This window comes from Dromiciops gliroides, chromosome 1, assembly GCF_019393635.1.
Source record: "Dromiciops gliroides isolate mDroGli1 chromosome 1, mDroGli1.pri, whole genome shotgun sequence".
NCBI classification, from domain to species: domain Eukaryota; kingdom Metazoa; phylum Chordata; class Mammalia; order Microbiotheria; family Microbiotheriidae; genus Dromiciops; species Dromiciops gliroides.
In genome coordinates, this window is record NC_057861.1 from 600,285,067 (window position 1) to 600,308,496 (window position 23,430).

The 23,430-nt window shown below is 40.7% G+C and overlaps 1 protein-coding gene across 1 annotated transcript in view; it reads right to left on the bottom strand.

The window, feature by feature from the left end:
- Nucleotides 1-23,430, bottom strand: part of LOC122752518 (phospholipid-transporting ATPase FetA-like) — a 105,501-nt gene that overhangs the window by 77,726 nt on the left and 4,345 nt on the right. The window contains 4 exon segments of the mRNA XM_043999331.1: nt 2,566-2,627; nt 6,935-7,033; nt 8,021-8,134; nt 13,848-13,906. Coding sequence (XP_043855266.1) covers nt 2,566-2,627; nt 6,935-7,033; nt 8,021-8,134; nt 13,848-13,906 — 334 coding nt within the window.

Sequence of the window (23,430 nt, forward strand, 5' to 3'; positions counted from 1 at the left end):
TCCTTTGCAGATAAGTAGACCACCCTTTTTCATAGTCTAGGGGTTCCCAAGGGAAAAGAATGTTGGGTTTTGCCATCCCCTTCGGAAAGGGTTTTGTCCTTTTCCCATATTTACTGCACCTTTCCCTGCCATGCCACATCCTTTCCTGTTTTCTCCTCCTCCTCCTCCTGTTGTACTGTGGTTATAAATATGCAAACTTCTGTGTGAATTCTTGGGTTCCATATGCATGCTCATTTCTCTTGTAATAAATCTGGTTTTCACCTGAGTCGCATGGTGTTGTTGCATGATAACAATCCTGGGATATTATTAGCCTTATTTTACACACGAGGAAGCTAATGTACAGCACATTAAGAAGCTTGGTCATAGCCAGCCAACTCTAAGTGTTGGGACTAGGACTCAAACCTAGATCTTCCAACCCTAAATGCCTTTTTCACCATACCACATGGCCTCTGACAAGGGACAAGCACCGAAGAAAGGAAACAGCTCCCTTAAATGAAGACTTTGGCACCCAGTATATACTTATGGTGACTTAGTAAACATTAACAATAATGTTTATTTTTTCTAAAAAAGACCTGGTTTACATTTTCACATCCGTCCTAGTGAGGATGCATTTATTCTCTTGCTCAATGACTCTGCATGTTAATAATACAAGTTGCTGATAGGGAAGGAGATAGATAAAAGTTTCATTTTACTTCCCATTAAGAATTCCTGGGGCAGCTAGGTGGCACAGTGGATAGAGCACTGGCCCTGGAGTCAGGAGTACCTGAGTTCAAATCCAGCCTCAGACACTTAACACTTACTAGCTGTGTGACCCTGGGCAAGTCACTTAACCCCAATTGCCTCACTACATAAAAAAAAAAAAAAAAAAAAAAAAAAAAGAATTCCTGAAAGTTCCCAAAAGAGATGTTGTGGCAGTCACAGTCAGCTTAGAAACTGAGTAGGAAGGGCTTCAAGACTGACTAGTATAATGCAAGAGACTTCATGGGGTTCCTGGATTGATTTCACAAGTAAGCTCCTCAGCTTGGTTGTTCAAGGCCCTTGACAATCTGGCCTCATTTCCCACAATTCCCCAACATATTCCCCACACTCTGGTCAGGCTGGTCTCTATCTCATGCACAGATGTACTAAATTTACACCTGCTTTTCTGGTTGTCATTCCTACTATTTTCTTCACTTGGAATGCCTCTCCCCACAACATTTCTTCTGTCTATACCTGAAGATCCATTTGGACTTCTATCTCTGCCATGAAGTTTTTTTTAAAAAAAAACTACTCCCAATTATTATTAATCTTCCTCTCTTATGAACTCTTATGCCACTTACATTATATACCACATAATTTAGTACTCATATTAATTGTTGTTTTGTGTACCTCCCAACTAGACTCTAAGCTCCTCAAAAGCAGAGACCACTTCATCCTCTGTCTTCCCCTTAATCATTGGTCTTCCCCAAAGCACATGTAACACAGACTGTGCATATAGCCAACTGATTAATGTGCTGAGTGGGGAGACTGTGTTGACAATTCTGATAAGTAACTGCTCTTGACAGCTGTGAATGTGCATACAACACACTGTAACAAAATGACACAGGACCAGCTATTAACACCAATCCCTTCCTTCTGAGATACTACCAAAGGTGTCTACCTGAAAAGTACCTTCCCCAAATCTCTACCTGTCAAAATCATACTCCTCATTCGTAGCTCAACTCAAATGTCACCCTTCCCACCTCAATCAGAAGCAAACTGTCTTCTCTGACATCCTACAGTGCACTATTTTTCTTACTCTCAAAGTATTTAATCATGGTACTTCAAAAGTTTTGTGCTGTTTTAAGCAACTGAAGCTTAAAACGGCACTAAGACTTTTGGAACATTATGTATTTGCTCTATATTGTAGTTATTTATGTACGTGTTTTATTTCCCCTTTTACACTATAAACTCCATGATGGCAGGAGTCATGTGGTAACCATTCTGTCTATCCCTATAGCATTAAGTATAATGCTCTCTACATGTATGTGGAATATTATTGTTGAACAAATGGATGTTCAAAACTGCTAGGTATTGCTATTGGAGTGAATTATGCTAAGGACCATAGTTTTAAATTTATTTTTTTTTTGCAGGGCAATGAGGTTAAGTGACTTGCCCAGGGTCACACAGCTAGTAAGTGTCAAGTGTCTGAGGCTGTATTTGAACTCAAGTCCTCCTGAATCCAGGGCCAATTCTTTATCCACTGCGCCACCTAGCTGCCCCCAAGGACCATAGTTTTAGAATTAGAAGGGACCTTAGAGTCCAACTCTTTCATTTAACATGTGAGAAAAATGAAGCACAGAGAGGTTAACTAACTTGCTGAGGATTACACAGCCGGTAAGTAAGGCAGGAATTGAACTTCCTGACTCCAAGTCTAATACTTTATCTTCTATGCTACCTACTTGCTTATACCTGTTATTCTTCTAATGACAACCACATAAAATTTGATGAACATAGTCATCTTATCCAAGACTGTCACTTTTCCCAGAAATACCTGTCCCACTCTTCCTGCTCCTCAGCCACCCCCCTCCAATCACAAGCACTTACATGCCATTTACTAGTACCAGGACAGGTCGATTGTTCAGTTGTTTGTCACTCTTGTGCCGATACTATAAACATAAAAGAAAAATGTTCAAAAAAGAATAGTAAAGTTTTTATAAAATAATGAGTATGGGGAAACTATCCAGAAACATTTTCACGGGATGGAAAAATGTTCAGGACACTTGCCTGAAGTTAAAAAAAAAATAATCTATTCTCATACTGCCACCATCAAACTTACTATGTTTTAAAATTTCGTTTGAGAAAACACTAACATCCAGAAGGGTGGTCAGTGATAACAACTGAGCAGTAAAAGGATAAAGAAATGATATCACCTTCTCCCCATGTGCCAGGCTGAGTCCAATGATGACAGGGCCCTGCTCTTTACCATGAGGGTCTCATGGGATATTCCTGTTATTCCCCCAACTTCCCTATACCAATAGAAGGCAGAAACATAACTATTAGGCCTAGCTTCCTAATCATATTTAAATGAATTATGTAAGTAAGGCCTTTCAGATGGCCAGGGATGGATCAAATACTAGAAGTATCTACAGAGTGAGGAGAACAAACATACTCATTATGACTCAGCCCCCTCCATCAATGATACTCAGACAGATACATCAAACCCAGCCTTACTGAATAATATGTCTCTGCTTAACCCTGGAACCTAATCACATAACAATCTATATATCTTTTCCCTAAGAACTCTCTAACTCTCAGATATGGTGCTGCTGGTCAGGAGGATGGCCAAAAGGGAGGTGGAGAGGAAGAGCAAGAGATCAGGAAGACAAAGAATTTGAGAGCTAGAAGGGACATAAGAACTAATTTAGTCTGACCCCTTCATTTTCCTTAAGAACAAACAAGAAGGGAGAGGTTGCAACTTAGTGGAAGACTAGGGACATCTTCCAACTCTCCAACTAGTCCTTTTTCTACTATGAGAGAAAAGACTATATTTGGACTCTTCTCAGAACCTTAAAGGACAGGAAGTAAATTTAGTTTCAAATCTCCAACCTAATTTTCATTCCTGCAAAGTTATGTAAAATACAGAGCAGTGGGATGTTGAAACATGACTGGTCAACTTTGGTGCGATCTGATTGGTTGACTTTTGGTGCAATCTGATTGGCTGATACTGTAATGCTGAAATATGATTGGTCGATATTTGGTGCAACCTGATTGGTCATTTTGGTGTAACCTAATTGGTTCATACTGTATGTAAATAGGAGATGGAATACTGAAATGTGATTGGGTAATGACATATCAGAAAGATTATAAACTCTGAGTAATCAACCAATGAGGTGCTAGGAGTAAGTATAAATAGTGGAGTCACACCCCCGCTTCGGCCACCACATTCAGGAGAGTGCCCACCTTGGCAAAGATGTATTAAAGAAGCCTCCAACCACACTCTGCTGCACACTTCGATTACTTGAGCTGCAACACCTATTTGAGTTGCAACACTTATTGGTTAGTTGTGTTTCAAACAACTATGCCTCATATGGAGGAAGGGAGAGAGAGGATAGGTATTAAAAGGGGAGAGAAGGAAGGGAGGAAGAAGAGGATCTAAGGGAAGAAAACTGGAAGAAGAAAAAATAGGAGGAAGAGAGAATAGAAGATGGGGAGAGAGTAAATGGAGATGTAGAGGCCTGGTGAAAAAATGAGGACTGAAATGAGGAAAAAAAAGAGTGAGGGCAAATAACAAGGAACAGATGAAACAAAGTCCAGAGAAAAAAATGTAAAGGCAGGAGAAGAGAAGCACAAAGGGGTCAGATGTTGAAGAGTGGTGGAATTCCTCCATGTATGTTGCAATTCACTTTAGGTCTTCAACACTGTCACAGGTTGCTTCTCAAGTTCAATATTGCCTTAGATAGTAATAGTAGGTAAAGTCCAAATTTGACACTTTTGAGCACATACACTTAGTAAGTAGAGCCTAAAATCACATCAGATTTCCTGGTTTCCTCTGTGATCTCAGAAGCACAGGTGTGACAGAGTCCCAGGGACCCTGTTGCCTCCATTATATTTACATAGGAAAAATATTCGGGTTCCAAACCCAATGGAAGGAAATCCTAAGTAGTTACAATTACTCACATACAGGGATAAAGAAGGATATAACTTTTAGACTACTGCTGGTACAGGAGCTCCCTTGGACTCTGTCCCAATCTCTTGAGCTATTAATTCAGTCCTATGACAATACAAACACTCTACCTTCCATATAACAGTAAGCCAGCATAAGGCATAACTCTGACATCACCTTAAATAACTGTTCCTAATGAGTAATTTGAAGCTACTTTACCTGGCTCTCCCTGTGTCTCCAAGTGTAGCCACACTAACTTCTAGGGGCATTGTCTTTTCAGAGTGTTCCTATAAAAGGCAATCAGTTGCCTTCCATACACAGACATCTCCTTCACCCTCTACCTGTTTCACTCCTATTCAGGTTATAAATTTGGTTGCTTTTTCCATTTCTTGAAAGCTGCTTCTCTCTCTGTCATTCCTGCAGTCCTCTTTCTTCTTTCACTTTGGTGACCTTTCTCTCTTGTTTCCATACTGCTGCCTGTTGCCACTTTTCAGTCACTATTACACACTAGTATTGGAGAGAAATAGCACTGCCTTGTCCATCTCTACCCAGAGGTAGGCCATAAACACTCAAGCACACAGTCTTAAGAGACTGTGTGAGCTGATTTTCTGATGTAGTGAGGTTGAATTGGCTTATAAGAACCATCCCATGGAGCATGCACAGAATTGACATGCCTAGAATTTTGGGACCTATTACCAGTCATGTGTGACACAGTGCTAAAGGGCGATAATTTGAGGGACATAAAGAGTTCTCTTAGTGGCTGTGGAGCTAGAAGGTTGATTTGCCATTATTCTCCCATCCTGGCCTCCAACTGGCCATAAGAACATAACATCTGACATGTCACATTTGGAAAACTGTCACCCAAAAGCATATTTCATGCCTGGGAAAGCATGAGCCTGGATGTGGCTGCTGCTTTTATGTTTATTCTTTCCTGATATTAGGTGAATGGGTATCATGAGATGCACATAAGTAAATAGGATTGTAGGCAACCTTATGAGTTTGAGAGGTATGGATGTCATGGGTCCTATTAAATTGTATCTGGCTGGTGGTAGGGGAAACTTTTGTGCCAGAGAGGCTGACTACCTACAACAGTATTAGCCTGAGTTTGCACATTTTAGTAGCAGACATGCAGTCATAGTTTTTTGGACAGTGTAGAGCCAAGGTAAAATGTAACATGCCTAATTAGCAGTCCTGCAAATTGCTTCATGTTTCATGAGTTCTAAGTATCAGCTTCCCAGGAGACTGTAATGGCAGTTTTAAGTTACTGAATTCTCTTATGTCATACATACTTGTCCGTCTTTTAGGATTGGTATTTCTTGTGTGTGTAGGAATACATTACCTGTCTCATTGTAAGAAATAATGGGCTTTTTGTCAACGCCCAAAGGTCCCAACCAAAGGAGATTGATTTAGATTGATTGAATTAAGTGAGATTGACTGAGAGTGATTGACTTTGCTGATTAACCCACTTAAAGTTAATTAAATTGAAACCCATGCTTGGCTGGCTCTTGAGAGGGTATTGTTCTGAGAAGCTGAGGACTTTGAACTCAACAACGAGATCAGTGAACCAATGGATTTGGCTGATGATAACCAATCAGCCTGAAGCAGTGTGTAAGGACAGCCTCTTCCAGGGGAGGCAGGAAGTGCTGTTTACCTCTCTCAGTTTGGTTCCCAAACAGGCTGTTGGTGGGTGAAGTGGAGGACACTAGGTTAGGTCTTTTCCTGGCTTTCTGTCCCAGGTGTTCTCTTTTTCACTAATAAATGCTTAATGCCAAACTTGGTGCTAAAGCTTCTAATTTATAAGTAAACCCTAGCTAGTTTTCCCTACACTTGGGACAGAAATAAGGCAACTACACATTAGATTTTACTTGTCACACCCATACCTAAATAATATTGTATGCTGACTACCTTTTTAAGTACCCACTTTGAGAGAAAACCTAGACTTAGCCTGAGCTATCAGTAAAATCATCCCTGAGCTGCCAAAGTGGATGATTTTAAATGAGCTGATGAGTGTGACAAAAGGGAGCACCCTCTCAATAGAGGAATAGAGTTCCCGAGGACTGCATCTAAACTAAACTACATGCCCAGGTACAGAACAGGGAGTAGTAGCACAGGACCCTAGTACCTGTGGGCCTCCAGGTTAAACTAGGAAAAGGGGCCTATGAAAGAAAGCTTCCCATTTAGAAGGAAGTAGCTGAATCTTAATTTAGTTTTTCTCCCCTAGAACAGGTTGGGAAATTCTAAAAAGTATTTCTTGTCCCACCTGACATGGAAAGCGCAACAAAAAACTAGAAGCCCAATAGGTCACCTCACCATGTCATCAATGGCATCCTTTACTCCAGTCATTGTGAGCACTAATGCCAGAGGGATCACTGTTGTATACCAAGCTAAAGATGATATCTGTGGAATGAGCTGTAAGAGAAAAAGGGAGGGCACTTAGTGTTAGAAAGTAAGAGAGGGTAGGACATGTTCTGGGACACATTTTAAGATAATGGCTTAAATCATACTACCCTAGGGGCTATGGAAATTCTAGGCCTGCCAACCCAGAGTCCCTTAATTCTGTACAAAAACAACTCCAAGGAATACAGCGAAGGTATTGTAAGGGACCACTAAGACTGTTGTGTGGGCTCAGCTACTTCTGTTTTGGCAGGTAAGTGCTATTCCTTTCACAAAGGACCTCTCACTGATAAAGAACAGTGAGGAGGAAAAACTTCAAATCTTCTAGGTCAATACTGCTGGATTGAGAAGGATCAGGGAGGAAAAGTTGTCACTGGTTTGACTCTAACGTTTCTTTTTTGTCCTTTTCCCTCTTTCTTGTCCCCCCCCCCCCAATGACAATTGCCTTGTGCCTGCTTAGACTGATCTTCCTTGGCACTGTCATTGGCTCCAGTGCCTTAGGAGGCTAGGGCCATTAGGTCCTAGAGCAGGGCCACAAAGAGGAGCTGTGTATTAAAATGGGTACATAAATATTTATGGATACATAAAAATGTAAAGCAACTGGTAGAAAGGGACTTTCAACTGGAGAAATCCCCAAATGGAATATTTCTACCCAAAGTCCCAATGTTTTTGTAGCCCAGGAGGCTAAACTTTCTTATTCTTATAGGCCTGGAGATTATCAATGGCTTCAGCCATTGATATGGCTGAAGCCATTGATAATGGCTCTGCTTTATTCACTGTAGGTATGGCCAGCCTCATGTTAGCCAAACCTGATCACAGCTGCTCAAGAAAACTGGCCTTGAGCCCATGCAGATCACCTGGTTCCCAGGTTCACCCTGTTTAAACTTATCCAGATACAAAAGACACCTTCTGATTTCCCTCTGAAGATCTTGATAAAATGTTATTTGAAAAACAAACAAAAAACAAAACCCACAAGCTACTGAAAAAGCATTCACCAAATACCTGTAGGAACAGCAAGAAGAGGAAATATGCATTTGCTACTCTCTGAAATTGTTCAAATAGATTCAGGGGCAGAAATGTGAAGAAATTGTATTTTGATGTCTTGATGGCATTGTTCTGCAGGAACCAAAACAAAACAAAAGACATTACTTTGTATAAAAAGAGCTCCTCAGGGATGGATTTTCCCCACAGAGATTCCTATAACAGCTCTCACCCTTCTTGCCAACCCCCACAGAAGTGCATATGCCCTCTAAGCCATAACAAAGAGGAAACGGAACACAAAAGTGACATGGTAGAAATTAACTCTTGGACTTATGTAATCATGTTTAGCTGGCATTTGAACACTGCTAAAGGTAGGGGCTTATTCTTTTTTCCCCTTATCTCCCATCTCAATTGGACTCCCTGGGAGCCCTGGAAGGTGGGACATGTAAGTTGAAAAAAGTATCATGTGGTGCCAAAGTATGTCTCTGTCCAAGGTCTGGGCTTGTCTGCCTGTTGATACTACAATTGGAAGATACTTTCCCCAAACTTCTACTTCCAGATATAATTCTAGTCAACTAGCCTGCTTAATGTCTCCTTCCTTCAGAAACCCCTTTAAAATCTTTCATACCAGGGCAGCTAGGTGGTGCAGTGGATAAAGCACCGACCCTGGAGTCAGGAGGACCTGAGTTCAAAATCTGACCTCAGACACTTAACACTAACTAGCTATGTGACCCTGGGCAAGTCACTTAACCCCAATTGACACACACACACACACACACACACACACACACACACAATTCTTTCATACCCTGAGATTTCCTCTTAAGCACTGAGTTCCTATGAGGGTTGTGGTGATAGGCATTATTGACAATGACATTAAGCCTGTTCTAGCCCTCACCTCAGAAATCTTACCTTTTTTTTTAAGTGAGGCAATTGGGGTTAAATGACTTGCCCAGGGTCACACAGCTAGTAAGTGTTAAGTGTCTGAGGCCGGATTTGAACCCAGGTACTCTTGACTCCAGGGCTGGTGCTCCATCCACTGTGCCGCCTAGCTGCCCCAGAAATCTTACTTCTTATGCCTTTATTTCCTGCCTCTACTTCTAACCAACTGTCAGGGTTCCAAGGAAAAATGTTCTCATACTTACTAACGTCATAGAAATAATAACAATCCTATGACCAGACCAACTTCTGCCAGAGGGGGACTGAAAAGGGATTTGAAGCCTGTACTAGTATCTGATACTTAGAAAGGAAAGTGGTAATTAGTAGAGGACAAAATGGGTTTGCTAAGAAAAAGGAAGCAGCCTCATGTAGTAGAAAGAAAACAAGATTCAGAGTTAGAGAAATTAGGCTCAAATTCTGGCACTACCACTTTGACACAGGGGCAAATTATTTAACTTGTCTGGACCTTGGTTGTTTTCATTTGGTTGAACTATGTGAGCTCTAAGTTCCTTTCCAGCATATTCTAAGTCATTCCAAAGTGATATCATTCTAGGAGACCAGAGAAAGGCTGGAGACATATTATATATGGATTTAGTTGGGTTTTTGACATGTTTTTTCATGAATGTTTACCTTACAGACAAGATAAAAAGATATAGCCTGGATGATATTGCATTTAGGTGGGTACCTGAATGACCTGAGGATCAAGGTCAACCTGGAGAGGGACTTTAATTGTTTGCCACTGAGCTCTGTACTTGACCCAATACTAATTTGACTATTTTATCAAAGACTTGGATAAAGGCTCAAATGAAATGCTTATCAGTTTTCTTGATCACACAAAGCTGAGTAAATAACTAATATATTCAAATACAGACTTGGTATCCAAAGAGAGCTGAACTGGGTAGAAGAATAAGTCAAGTTTCATAAGATGGCTCATGGACTTTCTATTCATTCCTACTTTTACTTTATACTCGAAGACTTCAATATACATGCTGATATCCCTTAAAACATATAGGCCTCCCGGTTCATTTCCTTTTTCAAGTCTTATGGTTTTTCACCTCAGGTACATACACAGACGATCATACTTTTGATATCACCATCACCCACAAATGTCCCATCTCCATGATCTTTTTTTCCCCATGATCTTTTTTTTTTTTTTTTACGGGGCAATGGGGTTAAGTTACACAGCTAGTAAGTGTCAAGTGTCTGAGGCCGGATTTGAACTCAGGAACTCCTGAATCCAGGGCTGGTGCTTTATCCACTGCGCCACCTAGCCGCACCCCACCCCCACCCCCGCCGCCATGATCTTTTGAAATTCCTCTATCTCACCATTACTTCTTCCTCTTCATCTCTCTCCATGCCTCATTCCTAAACCTGTTCTTTCTCCTCTCCATGACCTCCAGTGAATTTACTCCTTAGTGTTCTCACAGGCCAAACTCCTTGTTCTGGCTTCACTTTTCTCCCTCTGTAATCCTGACCTTAATTCATTTCAATTCAACAAGCATTTATTAAGCATCTATCCTGTGAAAGATGCTGTACCGGTTTTTTGGGGATACAAAACTAAAGCTGCTATAACTAACTATTTCAAGTATGCACTGTCCAACTCTCAAATCACTTGCCTCCTTATTGTCCCTCTTTGCCTTGCTAAACCCCAACTCCAGGTTACCCATACCATCTGCCTTATCTGCTACTACTTACAAGCTGCTGAATGTTATTAGAGGAATGCACACAATTGTGTCAACTAGTTCTGCTGCAAATTTATGTTAGCTAATGTGAACTGGGCCCTTACATCTTTTTTTTGTTTTGTTTTAAAGTGAGGCAATTGGGGTTAAGTGACTTGCTCAGGGTCACACAGCTAGTAAGTGTTAAGTGTCTGAGGTCGGATTTGAACTCAGGTACTCCTGACTCCAGGGCCGGTGCTCTATCCACTGCGCCATCTAGCTGCCCCTGGGCCCTTTCATCTTTTTTGGGGGGGGGGGGCAGGGCAATGGGGGTTAAGTGACTTGCCCAGGGTCACACAGCTAGTAAGTGTCAAGTGTCTGAGGCCAGATTTGAACTCAGGTACTCCTGAATCCAGGGCTGGTGCTTTATCCACTGCCCCCCGGGCCCTTACATCTTAATGGCAATCAATTTATTCTTCCCAAATTGACTTCAACTCCTGAGAGTAGCTAGTTCAAAACTTTTCTCCCTTCAGTCTGCCTACACAACCCTCTTCCAGCACAGCTCAAATCATATTTTATTGAGAAAATCAAGACCATCCATCAGGATTTCTATTCTCCATTACTCTATATGCTGAAATCCCTTATCATTACCCCATATCCTCTCCTCTTTTACTTTGGTCTCTAATAGAGAGGTGGACCTTCTCCTCACCAAGGCCAACCCTTCTACTTGTGTTCTTGATCCATATATTCCCCATTTCCTTTGGTAGTTAGTTCCTTCAATTATTTTACTCTTTTCCCCAACCTTCAATCATTCTCTATTCTATGCAGAGACCTCCCCCAATGCTTAAAACAAAACAATTTTTCTTTGTCCTACTGACTCTTAAGCTATTGTCCAATACTTTTTTCTCCCTTTTACAGCTAGACTCCTGGAGAAATCCATCTATACTCATTACTTCTACTTTATCTCCATGCACCATGGTTTCTGACCTCATCATTCAAGTGAATTTGCTAGGAGGCAGCTAGGTGGCACAGTGGATTCAAGAGGACCTGAGTTCAAATACAACCTCAGATACTTGACACTTACTAGCTGTGTAACCTTGGGCAAATCACTTAACCCTCATTGCCCCTCCAAAAAAAAGTGAAATTGCTTCTCAGTAGCTACCAAACATTTCTTAATTGCTTAATCTGATTGTCTTTTCAGTCCACATGGTTCTTGACTTCTATGTATCATTTGGTATTGCTGACCCACTCTGGTTGCTCTTGCCTTCTCTTGGATACTCTTGCTTCTCTGGGTTTCCAAGATACCACTCTGTTTTGTTTCTCATATTACTTCATAGTCTCCATTTCTGTGGATTGTCATTCTTATCCCAGCTCCTAAATGCAGGCTAGATAAAGTGCTAGCCATTCTCACCAAGACCAACCCCCTCCACATGAATCCTTGATCCCTTCCTTTTCACCTTCCTCAGCAGACTGCCTATACATCTATATCTTATGTACATATCTATAATCAACACCACCCTAATTTTTTTTTGCCGGGGTGGGGGGGTGGGGGGGTGGGGTGTCAGGGCAATGAGGGTTAAATGACTTGCCTAGGGTCACACAGCTAGTAAGTATCAAGTGTCTGAGGCTAGATTTGAACTAAGGTCCTCCAGAATTCAGGGCTGGCGCTTTATCCACAGTGCCACCTAGCTGCTCCCAAGTCTCATTTATTCTTAAAAATTCTTTAATAGAACCCTCTGCCTGAAATGCTTTTCTTCCTTGCTCTCACCTAACAGTCACTTGTTTCCTAGTATAGTGCCTGCCATATAGTAGTCACTTAGTAAATGCTTGTTTAGGGCCCATCATGACCTGGCTCCAGCCTCCCTTTCCTAATTACTCTTTATAACTATGGCTTGGGGCAGCTAGGTGGTGCAGTGGATAGAGCACCGGCCTTGGATTCAGGAGGACCTGAGTTCAAATCCGATCTCAGACACTTAACACTTACTAGCTGTGTGACCCTGGGCAAGTCACTTAACCCCAACTGCCTCACCAAAAAGACAAAAAACAAAAAACAAAAATAACTATGGCTCTACATTTAAGAACTACCTGAAGTTCCTCCAACTCAGCACTTCATACCTTTTCCTACTTTCAAACTTCTGAACAGGGTCTCCTCACCTCCATCTCATTAGTTTTGTTTTGTTTTTTGGTGAGGCAATTGTGGTTAAGTGACTTGCCCAGGGTCACACAGCTAGTAAGTGTTAAGTGTCTGAGGCCGGATTTGAACTCAGGTCCTCCTGAATCCAGGGCCGGTGCTCTATCCACTGTGCCACCTAGCTGCCCCTCTCATTAGTTTTTATCAAGGCTCAACTCATACGTCACTTCCTAAAGGAAATCTTTTTTAATCTTCCTAGTTATTGCAGAACTGTACAAGATGCCAACCAGATGCTAGAAGTTCAAGGGCAATAGGAAAAGGGGTTACCAGGCAAGCCAGGGCCAGCACAAGGCAGCATCCCCTCTGACCATAGACTACAAGGCACATTAGCAGCCTGCAGGATGCAGGAGTGAAGGATCCCTCTGAGAAAGATCCAGGGTGGTCAGAAAACTTCTCGGACCTTGAAGGTTCTTGGGCATGGCCAAAAGCAACAGAAACAATCTGTGGCAACACTCAGAGCTCAGTGCCTCCAAGGTCTCTGGAATATCCTCGTGAGACAACAGAGAAAGACTTAAAGATGCAGCACACTGGACCCCAAAGACCAATGGGCAAACCCAGGGTGGGGGGGCAGAATAGGAACCCAGATGACCTATTTAGAGACCAAGCACTGCAGGAGTCAGAGTTTGGCCCTGTAGAAAGCCTTAATTCTAGAACTAAAGTGACTTTGGAAAAGCTGGTTGTTTCCTCATGCCTGGAATTTCCCAACTCTATACAAGCCCCCTTCAAAGTTCATGTACCACCTACCACATGAGGCTTTTCCTGATCCCCCAGTTGCCAGCATCTCTCCCATTATTTTTCATCTATTTTGAATATTTTTTTATCTATTCATATGTGTATATGTTGTTTCCCACATAGAATATGAACTCCTTGAGGGTAGAAATGGTTTCATTTGTCTTTGTATCCCCGGTGCCTAGCACAGGCCTAGGAAATAGTAATTATTGACTGATGGATTAATGGTCCCCTCATCTCCCAGGACCCAGTCACCCAACTAAAGGGTCCTGCAGGCTAATATCCTGGTCCTCCCACCATCACCTCAAATTGCCATAAGCTGTACACTTACCACATATTCAAATTTCTCATTGAATTCTTTGTTGTTGGCTTGCAAATGCCTCTGTTGCCCTATAAAGGAGAAAAAAAAATGGAAGAATAAAATATTCATCTGTAGAAGTGAAAGGTAAATGAATATTAGAAGATCATCCAGGCATAGGCCTAGCTCACAAATCTGTGTTTGCCCCCTCTATGAACTCCCAGATGTTTTCTGTGAACTCTAGCTATAGCTTCACGTGGGAAACTGCCCATTTTGACCGAGAGTGGGAATGTGAAGGAGGATACCCTGCTGGGATCCTGGCCAAGTCCCTTCTAGGCATATCTCACTGATTAACGGCCTAAGGTTCCCAGGAACTAGCCATTCCTAGGGACTATAAACAATTCCAGGGGTAGTCCTGGGGGGTTGGCTCCCCCTCAGGAGTATGTCCTGAGAAACTAAATGTTTATTCCAACTTCTCTGGCAGTGATCCTGCGTGAACTCACTTGGTATCAGTCATAAAATTAGCTCATCATACAAGCCGCTATTGGTGGCTTCAAGCCACTTTTGTTTAAGGTACTATATAAGTCAAAGTAAGCCCCCGCCTCTTTGGAGTCTCACTTGTGGAGAGGACACTCTGCCCAGATATTCCCAATCGGGACTCTGGGAGGCTGTACCGGGACTCCCAGCCAAATGGACCCAGGAATTGGTGCTTCCTTGATTTGGTGATGTATTTCTCTCTCTCTCTCTCTCTCTCTCTCTCTCTCTCTCTTTTTGCAGGGCAATGGGGGTTAAGCAACTTGCCCAAGGTCACACAGCTAGTAAGTGTCAAGTGTTTGAGGCCGGACTTGAACTCAGGTACTCCCGAATCCAGGGCCGGCACTTCATCCACTGCGCCACCTAGCCACCCCGATGTATTTCTCTTTAAATCTCCACATAGTGGTCGCTTTTGCTTTAATAGTTACATTGTTAGGATGCTTACTTTATTGCTGTTGCAAAACTAATATCTCTTTTCCTGTACTATAATACTCATTAAATTTAATTTTCTTCACCTGGTGTTGGAGTGTCTTTTTTTTTTTTTTTTGGTAGGAGTGAATCCGAACATTATCCTTAACAATACAAGAAGCAGCACTAGTCTGCGAGGTTCCAAATTTCTTTGATAGAGGATCTCCAAGTATAAATACGATTTTCCCCTCCTATACCTTCTTGTTTGTTTGTTTGGTTTTTTTTTTTTGTGTGTGTGTGTGAGGCAACTGGGGTTAAGTGACTTGCCCAGGGTCACACAGCTAGTGTCCAGGGTCTGAGGCCAGATTTGAACTCAGGTCCTCCTGAATCCAGGGATCCACTGTGCCATCTAGCTGTCCCCCTCCTATAACTTCTTAATACCAAGAGTTAGGGAAACCATCTAGTACAGGTGTTACTAATTAAGATAGTTAAAACTTCCAAGTGTGAATGTCTACAGAATAAAAAAAAAGACAGTAAAGTCAAAAGAAGCTGAAATTTCCTAATGGATCCTCTCTACTCACTACCCTAATATCTCTCACTTCCTAATTCAGAGTCAGCAGTAGATGTTGAAATTTTTGTGAAACAGATCAACTCAGTGTTTTTGGATTACTGTACCTTTACATAGCAAAATTACTGAGACTTTCTACTTTCTAAAAGTTTATGTTTAGCCCAACTTTTATGAATTTATTAGGAAACGGAGCTGGCAACTACCTCTGCAGGGGCTATAGCCCCTGCTACTTCAGCAGCCCCAACTAACTGAAGATCAAGAGAAAAAAGTTCTTCCCTACCACAGTTTTTGGCATTATCAAATGGTTCAAGATCAGAAACAGACATAACTTTTAACAATGAAAATAACATTAAAGAAGTGGCATTACCACCTGCTTTGCTGCTGTACCCTAAACTGACTGGGTAGTTCCATCTGATCTGCAGCTGAAATAATTTATATATGTTGTCTCCTCTTATTAGAATATGAGCTTTTTGAGAGAAGACAGTTTTTCTTTTCTATTTTTATCCTCAGCTCTTAACATAGTGCTTGACACATAGTAAGCACTTAAAAACATCTTTTCATTCATTCATTCATTCATTCATTCATTTTCATTCATTTATAGAGAAGAGATCACTGGCACTTATTTAAATGTACTTATTAAACTGTAAGCTACTTGAGAGCAGGATCATATAATCACAAAACAAAATAATTTATGATTGGAGAAAGGGACCTCAGAGCCCTCTAATCCAACTCATACCCAAAAGGAATGCCCACAAGTGGTTTCCACTTAGAGATATCCAAGGTGGGAAAACCTACCACCTCTTGAGGTAATCCACCCACTTTTTTTTTTTTTTTTAGTGAGGCAACTGGGGTTAAGTGACTTGCCCAGGGTCACACAGCTAGTAAGTGTGAAGTGTCTGAGGCCGGATTTGAACTCAGGTACTCCTGACTCCAGGGCCGGTGCTCTATCCACTGCACCACCTAGCTGCCCCAATCCACCCACTTTTGGACAACTCTAATTATTAATAAGTTTTCCCTAACTTCTAGCCTAAATTTATCTCTTTGCAACTTTCACCAATTGCTTCTGGTTCTGCCTTCTCTGGCTAAACAAAAAGTGTAATCCTTTCTCCACATGACAGCTAAGCTACTAGAAGAAAACTACCATGTTCCCTCGGAGTCTTTTCTTCTCTAGGCTAGACAATTCCCAGTTTCATGGACTCAAGATCTTTCACCACACTGACTGCTCTCCTCTGGACACCATCTTATCAATGTCCTTCTTAAAATGCGGTGCCCAGAGCTTAATGCAATATTCCAGATGATGTATGATGAGGACAGTGTACAGTGGGACTTGATATTATTATTATTATTATTGATTTGCCTTATTCCTAGAATCTGTGCTTCTCAATGTAAGCAAATAATTTTACCTACATTGCCATATTTCTCTACTGATTCTTACTGAGTAAAAAAAGTCCACTTAAATCTTCAGATCTTTTCCAGACAAACTGCTATATATCCAGTATAATCCCATCCCTACTGAATTTTTCCTTTTTAATTTCAGTCTATTGTCTATCAAGATCGTTTTGGATTCCAGCCATAATCCATTATGTTAGCTATCTTTCCAAGCTTAGTGTAATCTACAAATTTGATGAGGATACCATCTTCTCTTTTCCTTCTTCCATTTGGCTTCTGACCTCATCATTCAACTGAAACTCATCTCTCCTAAGTTAAGAAGGATCTCTTAATTGTTACAACTTATACTTTTTCTCTATCCCTCTCTTCTCCTAGAAACTTTCTCCCCTCTGGGTTTTTGTAACAGTACTTTCTCCTTATTCTCTTGCTACCCATATGGCTGCTACTTCTCAGTTTCCTTTGCCGTGCTCTCTAATTGCAGGGACACACCAAGACTCTGTTCCTGGGTCTTCTCTCTATACTCTCTTGGTGATCTCATTTATTCTTGTGAGTTTAGTTATCTTTGTGGTACCTGGAATACTCTCCCTTCTAATTACCACTTCTTAGAATTTCTGGCTTCCTAGAAGACTCAGCTCAAGGACTACTTTCTCTATCATACATTTCCTGTTCCCCTTGATAACAGCACCATCCTCTTTAAGCTTACTCTGTATGACTCTTTTATATACCTCTTTATGTACATGTCATCTACTCCGTTAGAATGAGTTCCTTTGACAATGGTTTTATTTTAACTTTTTTCTTTGTATCTCCAGTACTTAGTATAATGTTGACCGCATTGTTAGTGCTTAATAAGTGTTTATTGATTGATCAACTGATCTTTGCCATGTTCACATCAAACCAATTCTCTTAATGTACCCAATTATCTGAATCTATTTAATTGTATTCCTACCTAGGTCACATCTCTTCATCTTCACAAGTACATCTTTCCCTAACATTATCTTAAACATTTTTGTATTCAGCAGCTAACCTCTCCCATTCCCCACCCTACATCCCCCAACACACAGTGCCTAACACAGCCTTTATACACAACAAACAACAAAGGTTTGTTGAATGAATTCTTCCCTGACTATTCATAGGTCCACTGACATTTCTAAAAACTGGAGTATAAGTGAGGAGAGTTTCCTGATGTAAGCAAATATAACTAATAATGAAATTAACTTGCTATATCTAATGAGACACATTATTGTTGCTGTTATTTATGGTCAATCAAAGATGGCAAACAGTTTATGTAATATGATAGAATCACTAGTACTTTTACACAACCAAACCCAAGTATTTCTGGAGTCAGTTGGTAAAACTGTAAGGATTTTAAGAGAGCAAATCAGTATTAAGTCATCAAAGAGATAATTCATCATGTCCTATCAGAGCCTCCCAGGTAAAGGAACATTGAAATTCCTGCTAGTCAAAACCAGTTGGGGCAGGCTTGCATTTTAAAAGGGAAGAAAGAGAAAAGGGATGATGGCAAATTGTGAAGAATATCCAACGCATTCATTTCTGGTAATTTTGACCTTGCTATATCAGCTTTCTCATTTAGCTCAGCAGAAGCTCCCACTCTGGCAGTAGATCATCATACAGCTAGCTTTGTGTTCCTACCCAGTGCTGTCTGCTACTTACACTGACCTCTGATCTAGACTCCTGTACCTGCAATGATGAGTGCATTCTGATTTAGTCGTTTACTGTGTCTCTAAATATGCTGTCCTTGCCCAGAATCTGGATATTTATCTTCACTATCCTTTGAGGAATTCTGAATTTTCCTTGGCTGGGTTCCCTATATTCAGTGCTTCCCAACAAACAGTTGATTAGAGTGTATAGTCTGATTAGCTGTACTTGGCTCTCAGTCGCCATACAGTGGCCAACTGCAGCACTACCTCACCTATACTATAGATTAATTCCTTGTGTGTCAGAGATAGTTGTTTGGGATTGACAATTTGGGAAAGTAACTTGAGCTAGGAAATCAATGATCGTTCACTGGCTCTGGGTATGCCAGTCATTTCTATTCTGTTAATGAGGTCAGATTAGAGCTTTTCCCCAAGTAGGAAAGAGTAATTTAGGAGAAAGAGAACTCAAGGTTTAAAACAAGAGAAAAGGTCATCTGTTTCTGGACCCCTGGAGGGAGCTGACATAAGATAATCAGGTTTGGGGGATGATGACATCTGTAATTAAGGCTGTGTAGCCTCTAACCCTAAATTCTAGCCCAAAATAAACAAATACATATATATGGTGGGGAAGCATTTATACATCTCTCTCTCTCTCTCTCTCTCTGTCTCTCTCTGTCTCTCTCTGTCTCTCTCTCTCTCTCTCTCTCTGTCTCTCTCTCTCTCTCTCTCACACACACACACACACACACACACACACACACACACACACACACACACACGTTTCACCACCTTATCAGCAGAACATCATAAATGGATAAACTACTTGAGCTTCAGACAAATATAGTCAGCAGATGGAGCCAGACATTCTGTGGAACTAGCATACCAAATCAACAAGCTGTATCTCCACTGCATGCTGTCATCTTAGCATGACAAGGACTCCCCATACCCTGGTAGGTTTACAGACCAGTGCTGCCTACAATATGCATTAAGGTTATCTTACCTTTTAGTAATTATCCTTGACATCAGTTTCTCCTTCAGCAAGTGGAGGGTTTTCTTCAGTGATAGCTTTGGGAAATTTAAATCAAAGTGAGACCTTATTTTCCACTTGCTGAGGATTCCTGAATCTGATGGCTGAACCCTACATCACTTGTTTTGAGCTGTGTGTCATACTCCGGACCAAGACTGTTGGTACCAGTTCAAAGTACATGTTTAGTACTCCATGTGCCACAGAGAATAGGTTTAACCAGCAAAACCCTGTTGGTTTGTGAGGGACTAAAGGGAATTAGAGCCTGACCCTGAGCCATCAGGGCTGCATGTAGGAATTTGTTCTTAAGACAATCTGTTTTCCTTTTAGAAGTATCTTTTGTTTTTATAGTTACCTTCATTTTCTAAAATATCTCTCCTATCTCCTCTACCTACACAGTCGTCTCTTAAAAGGAAAAGAAAGTAGAAAAAAAAAGCAGTTTGGTGAAACAAGACAACATAGCAACTGAATCCAAAGGACATAAAGGTTTCCATAGCCATTGTCTCCCAGTTTTGCAAGGAAGGAAGGAAGGGAGGGAGGGAGGGAAGTGAAATTTTGACTGCCTTTTCTGGGTCAAACGTGATTATTATTAAGTAGACAATGTCAGATTTCAATTTTTTTGTTGTTGTTGTTTCTATTTTTCTATATTGTTGTAATCATCTCAGCCCAGATAAAGTAAGCAGGTCAAACAACTGGTCAGGAAGAGATTACAAGGGACCTCTTTACTGGCACTGGGTACAACTGGCACTAATTGGCAACTCTATTGTACATGCACAGTTCTGGGATGCAGTTCCAGAGCAGAGAGGAATGCTTATGGTTGGTTATAAGGGAGCAGGAGCCCTGTTTACAGTCCCAACACAGAGAGGAGCACTAACAACTGTGGCTACAGGAGAATAGGAGACCTGGTCCCAATTTCAGGACCAAAAGGAGCACTAGCATGCATGGCTACAAGACAGCAAGAGACCAAAAATTTTGAATTGTAAGGGACCTTAGAAGCCATCTATAAAGATTAAATTGATTCATTTTTTATTAATACTGTTTACAGTTAATTGAATTTATCTTTTTTGGGGGGGGGTGAGGAAATGGGGGTTAAGTGACTTGCCCAGGGTCACACACCTAGTAAGTGTTAAGTGTCTGAGGCCAAATTTGAACTCTGGTCCTCCTGAATCCAGAGCTGGTGCTCTATCCACTGTGTCACCTAGCTGCCCCTGCCTAAGTCATAGTTCTTTGTCTCTGAACTTAATGCAGAAATTCAGCTGGTTTGTAATGAGTTGAGTTTAGAAATCCAGTTCTCTGGCTAATCACTGGTCTATTCTTGCCTCAAGGAAATCTCTCCTTGAGGGATGGCAGGTGGACATAAAATGAAACTGAATGATGCACAATACCTGCCAAGTTTCTCCCCAAAGGAGAAATGAGAAAATTCACCTCCCTCCCTTCACTGGAGAGATGGAGAACTGTGAGTGTAGAATGCAATATATCTTGTCAAACTTGGTCAATGTGTTGATTAATTTTGCTAAATTGCCCCCCCCTACTTCTCTTAAATTTTGTTTTTGTTGTTACAAGAGATGGCTCAGTCAGAGGAGGACAAAGGGATATATTCGGGAATGAAGGGGCTATAAAAAGTTATCAATAACAATTAAAAACTTTTAAAAGAAGGCAATTTCAGGGATGTACCAATAATGAAATATGAACTATAAGTAGTAGAAGGGAGCAATTCCGATTTCTAGCATTGCCAAACAGTTAAAAACAGAATTAGTCAAAAGAAAGCCCCAGTTATAAGGCTAGATTATTATGCATCTTAGGCTAAAAAAAGTCTTATATTATGTATCTATAGGAAGTATCATCAGATTATATAATCTATCAAAAAAGACTATAATCAGATTACTAGATAAAATGTCAAAGGTAGAATATTAAATATATTCTTCTTTTACAAGATCTGAGAAACACATAACAAATAAGTGAAGAGTTTTGTGTTTCTAGTTAGAGACGAAGGTCAGTAGTGGACAACAGGGGACACACCAACTGACATTGTGAATGAGTTGTCGGTCATCTTTTCCTATCTCTGTGTCTCCCAAATAGAGGAGAGCAATACAAGTATACCTTCCTTTTTGTGTTCTTGTTGTGACAGAAAATGGGTATTCTGACAAAATTTGGGGTGAAACTCGGACTTGGCTTGCAGTATTCTGTAAGTGATGGTAAATATTAAGCAGCTAGTAGTCTAAACATCAGTTAGTGGTTACCTGAATGATGACAGAGCAAGTTATACCACCAGACCAGTGTCAGGAGGCTTTTCTTTTCTTTTAAAAATTTTTATTTTTGCAGGGCAATTAGGGTTAAGTGACTTGCTCAGGGTCACACAGCTAGTAAGTGTTGTGTCTGAGTCCAGATTTGAACTCAGGTCCTCCTGAATCCAGGGCCAGTGCTTTATCTACTTGCCACCTAGTTGCCCTCTAGGAGGCTTTTCAATTGATAAAGGAAGGTTATAGATTTAAAAAGTTGGTAATAAGAAAACTGGAGAAAAGATTATGAAGTTGGGTAGATTCAATCGAGAATAGAGGGTGTTGGGGTGAAAAAATTAGGATTAAAAGATAGGAAATCATGAAAACAGGATTCAAGCATGGAACTGCAGGATTCTGATTTGAACATGATGGAATGCCAAGAGAACAAGACCAAAACTCAGTCCCCAACCTCTACACGAGGTTAGAAGAGTATCTAGCTTAGAACTTGTGGTGGATTTAATAGGCTATAGTGCCAGATAATTGTAATGTAGATGATAAAAAATTTTTGCACTACTATTCCTTGTGTACAGGTGTAATTCTTGTATATTAACTTTTTTCTTAAAAATAAACCCTTACGGGGCAGCTAGGTGGCACAGTGGATAGAGCACTGGCTTTGGACTCAGGAGGACCTGAGTTCAAATCTGGCCTCAGACACTTAACACTTACTAGCTGTGTGACCCTGGGCAAGTCACTTAACCCCAATTGCCTCACAAAAAAAATTAAAAAAATAAAATAAACCCTTACCTAGCTGTACCAAATTTGAACCTATACTATAAAGCAGCAATCATCAAAACTATTTGGTACTGGCTAAGAAACAGTGGTAGATCAATGGAATAGGTTAGCCACAGGAGACACAGTAGTAAATGACTACAGTAATATACTGTTTGATAAATCCAAAGACTCCAGCTTCTGGGATAAGAACTCAGTATTTGACAAAAACTGCTGGGAAAACTGGAAGAGAATATGGCAGAAACTAGGCATAGACCAAGATCTTACACCTTATACTAAAATAAGGTCAAAATGGGTACATGATTTCAACATAAAAGGCGATACCACAGGTAAATCAGGAGAGGAAGGAATAGTTTACCTCTCAAATCTATGGAGAGGAGAACAATTTATGACCAAACAAGAGATAAAGAACATTACGAAATACAAAAAGGTTTTGTACAAACAGAAGCAATGCAGCCAAACTTAGAAGGGAAGTAGAAAGCTGGGAAACAATTTTTACAGCCAGTGTTTCTGAAAAAGGCCTCATTTCTAAAATATATAGGGAACCAAACCAAATTTATAAGAATGTAAGTCATTCCCCAATTGAGAAATGGTCAAAGGTTACAAATAGGCAGTTTTCAGATGAAGAAATCAAAGCTATCTATTGCCATATGAAAAAATGCTCTAAATCACTATTGATTAGAAAAATGCAAATTAAAACAACTCTGGGGTATCACCTCACACCTATCCAATTGGCAAATATGACCAAAAAAGGAAAATAATAAATGTTGGAGAAGCTGTGGAAAAAATGGAACACTAATGCATTGTTGGTAGAGCTGTGAACTGATCCAACTATTCTGTAGAGCAATTTGGAACTATGTCCATAGCCCAGAGGGCTATGGGACTATGCATATCCTTTGACCCCATAATATCACAACTAGGTCTGTATCCCAAAGAGATCATAAAAAAGGAAAAAGGACTTACATGTACAAGAATATTTATAGTAGCTCTCTTTGTGGTGGCAAAGAATTAGAAATTGAGGGGTTGCCCA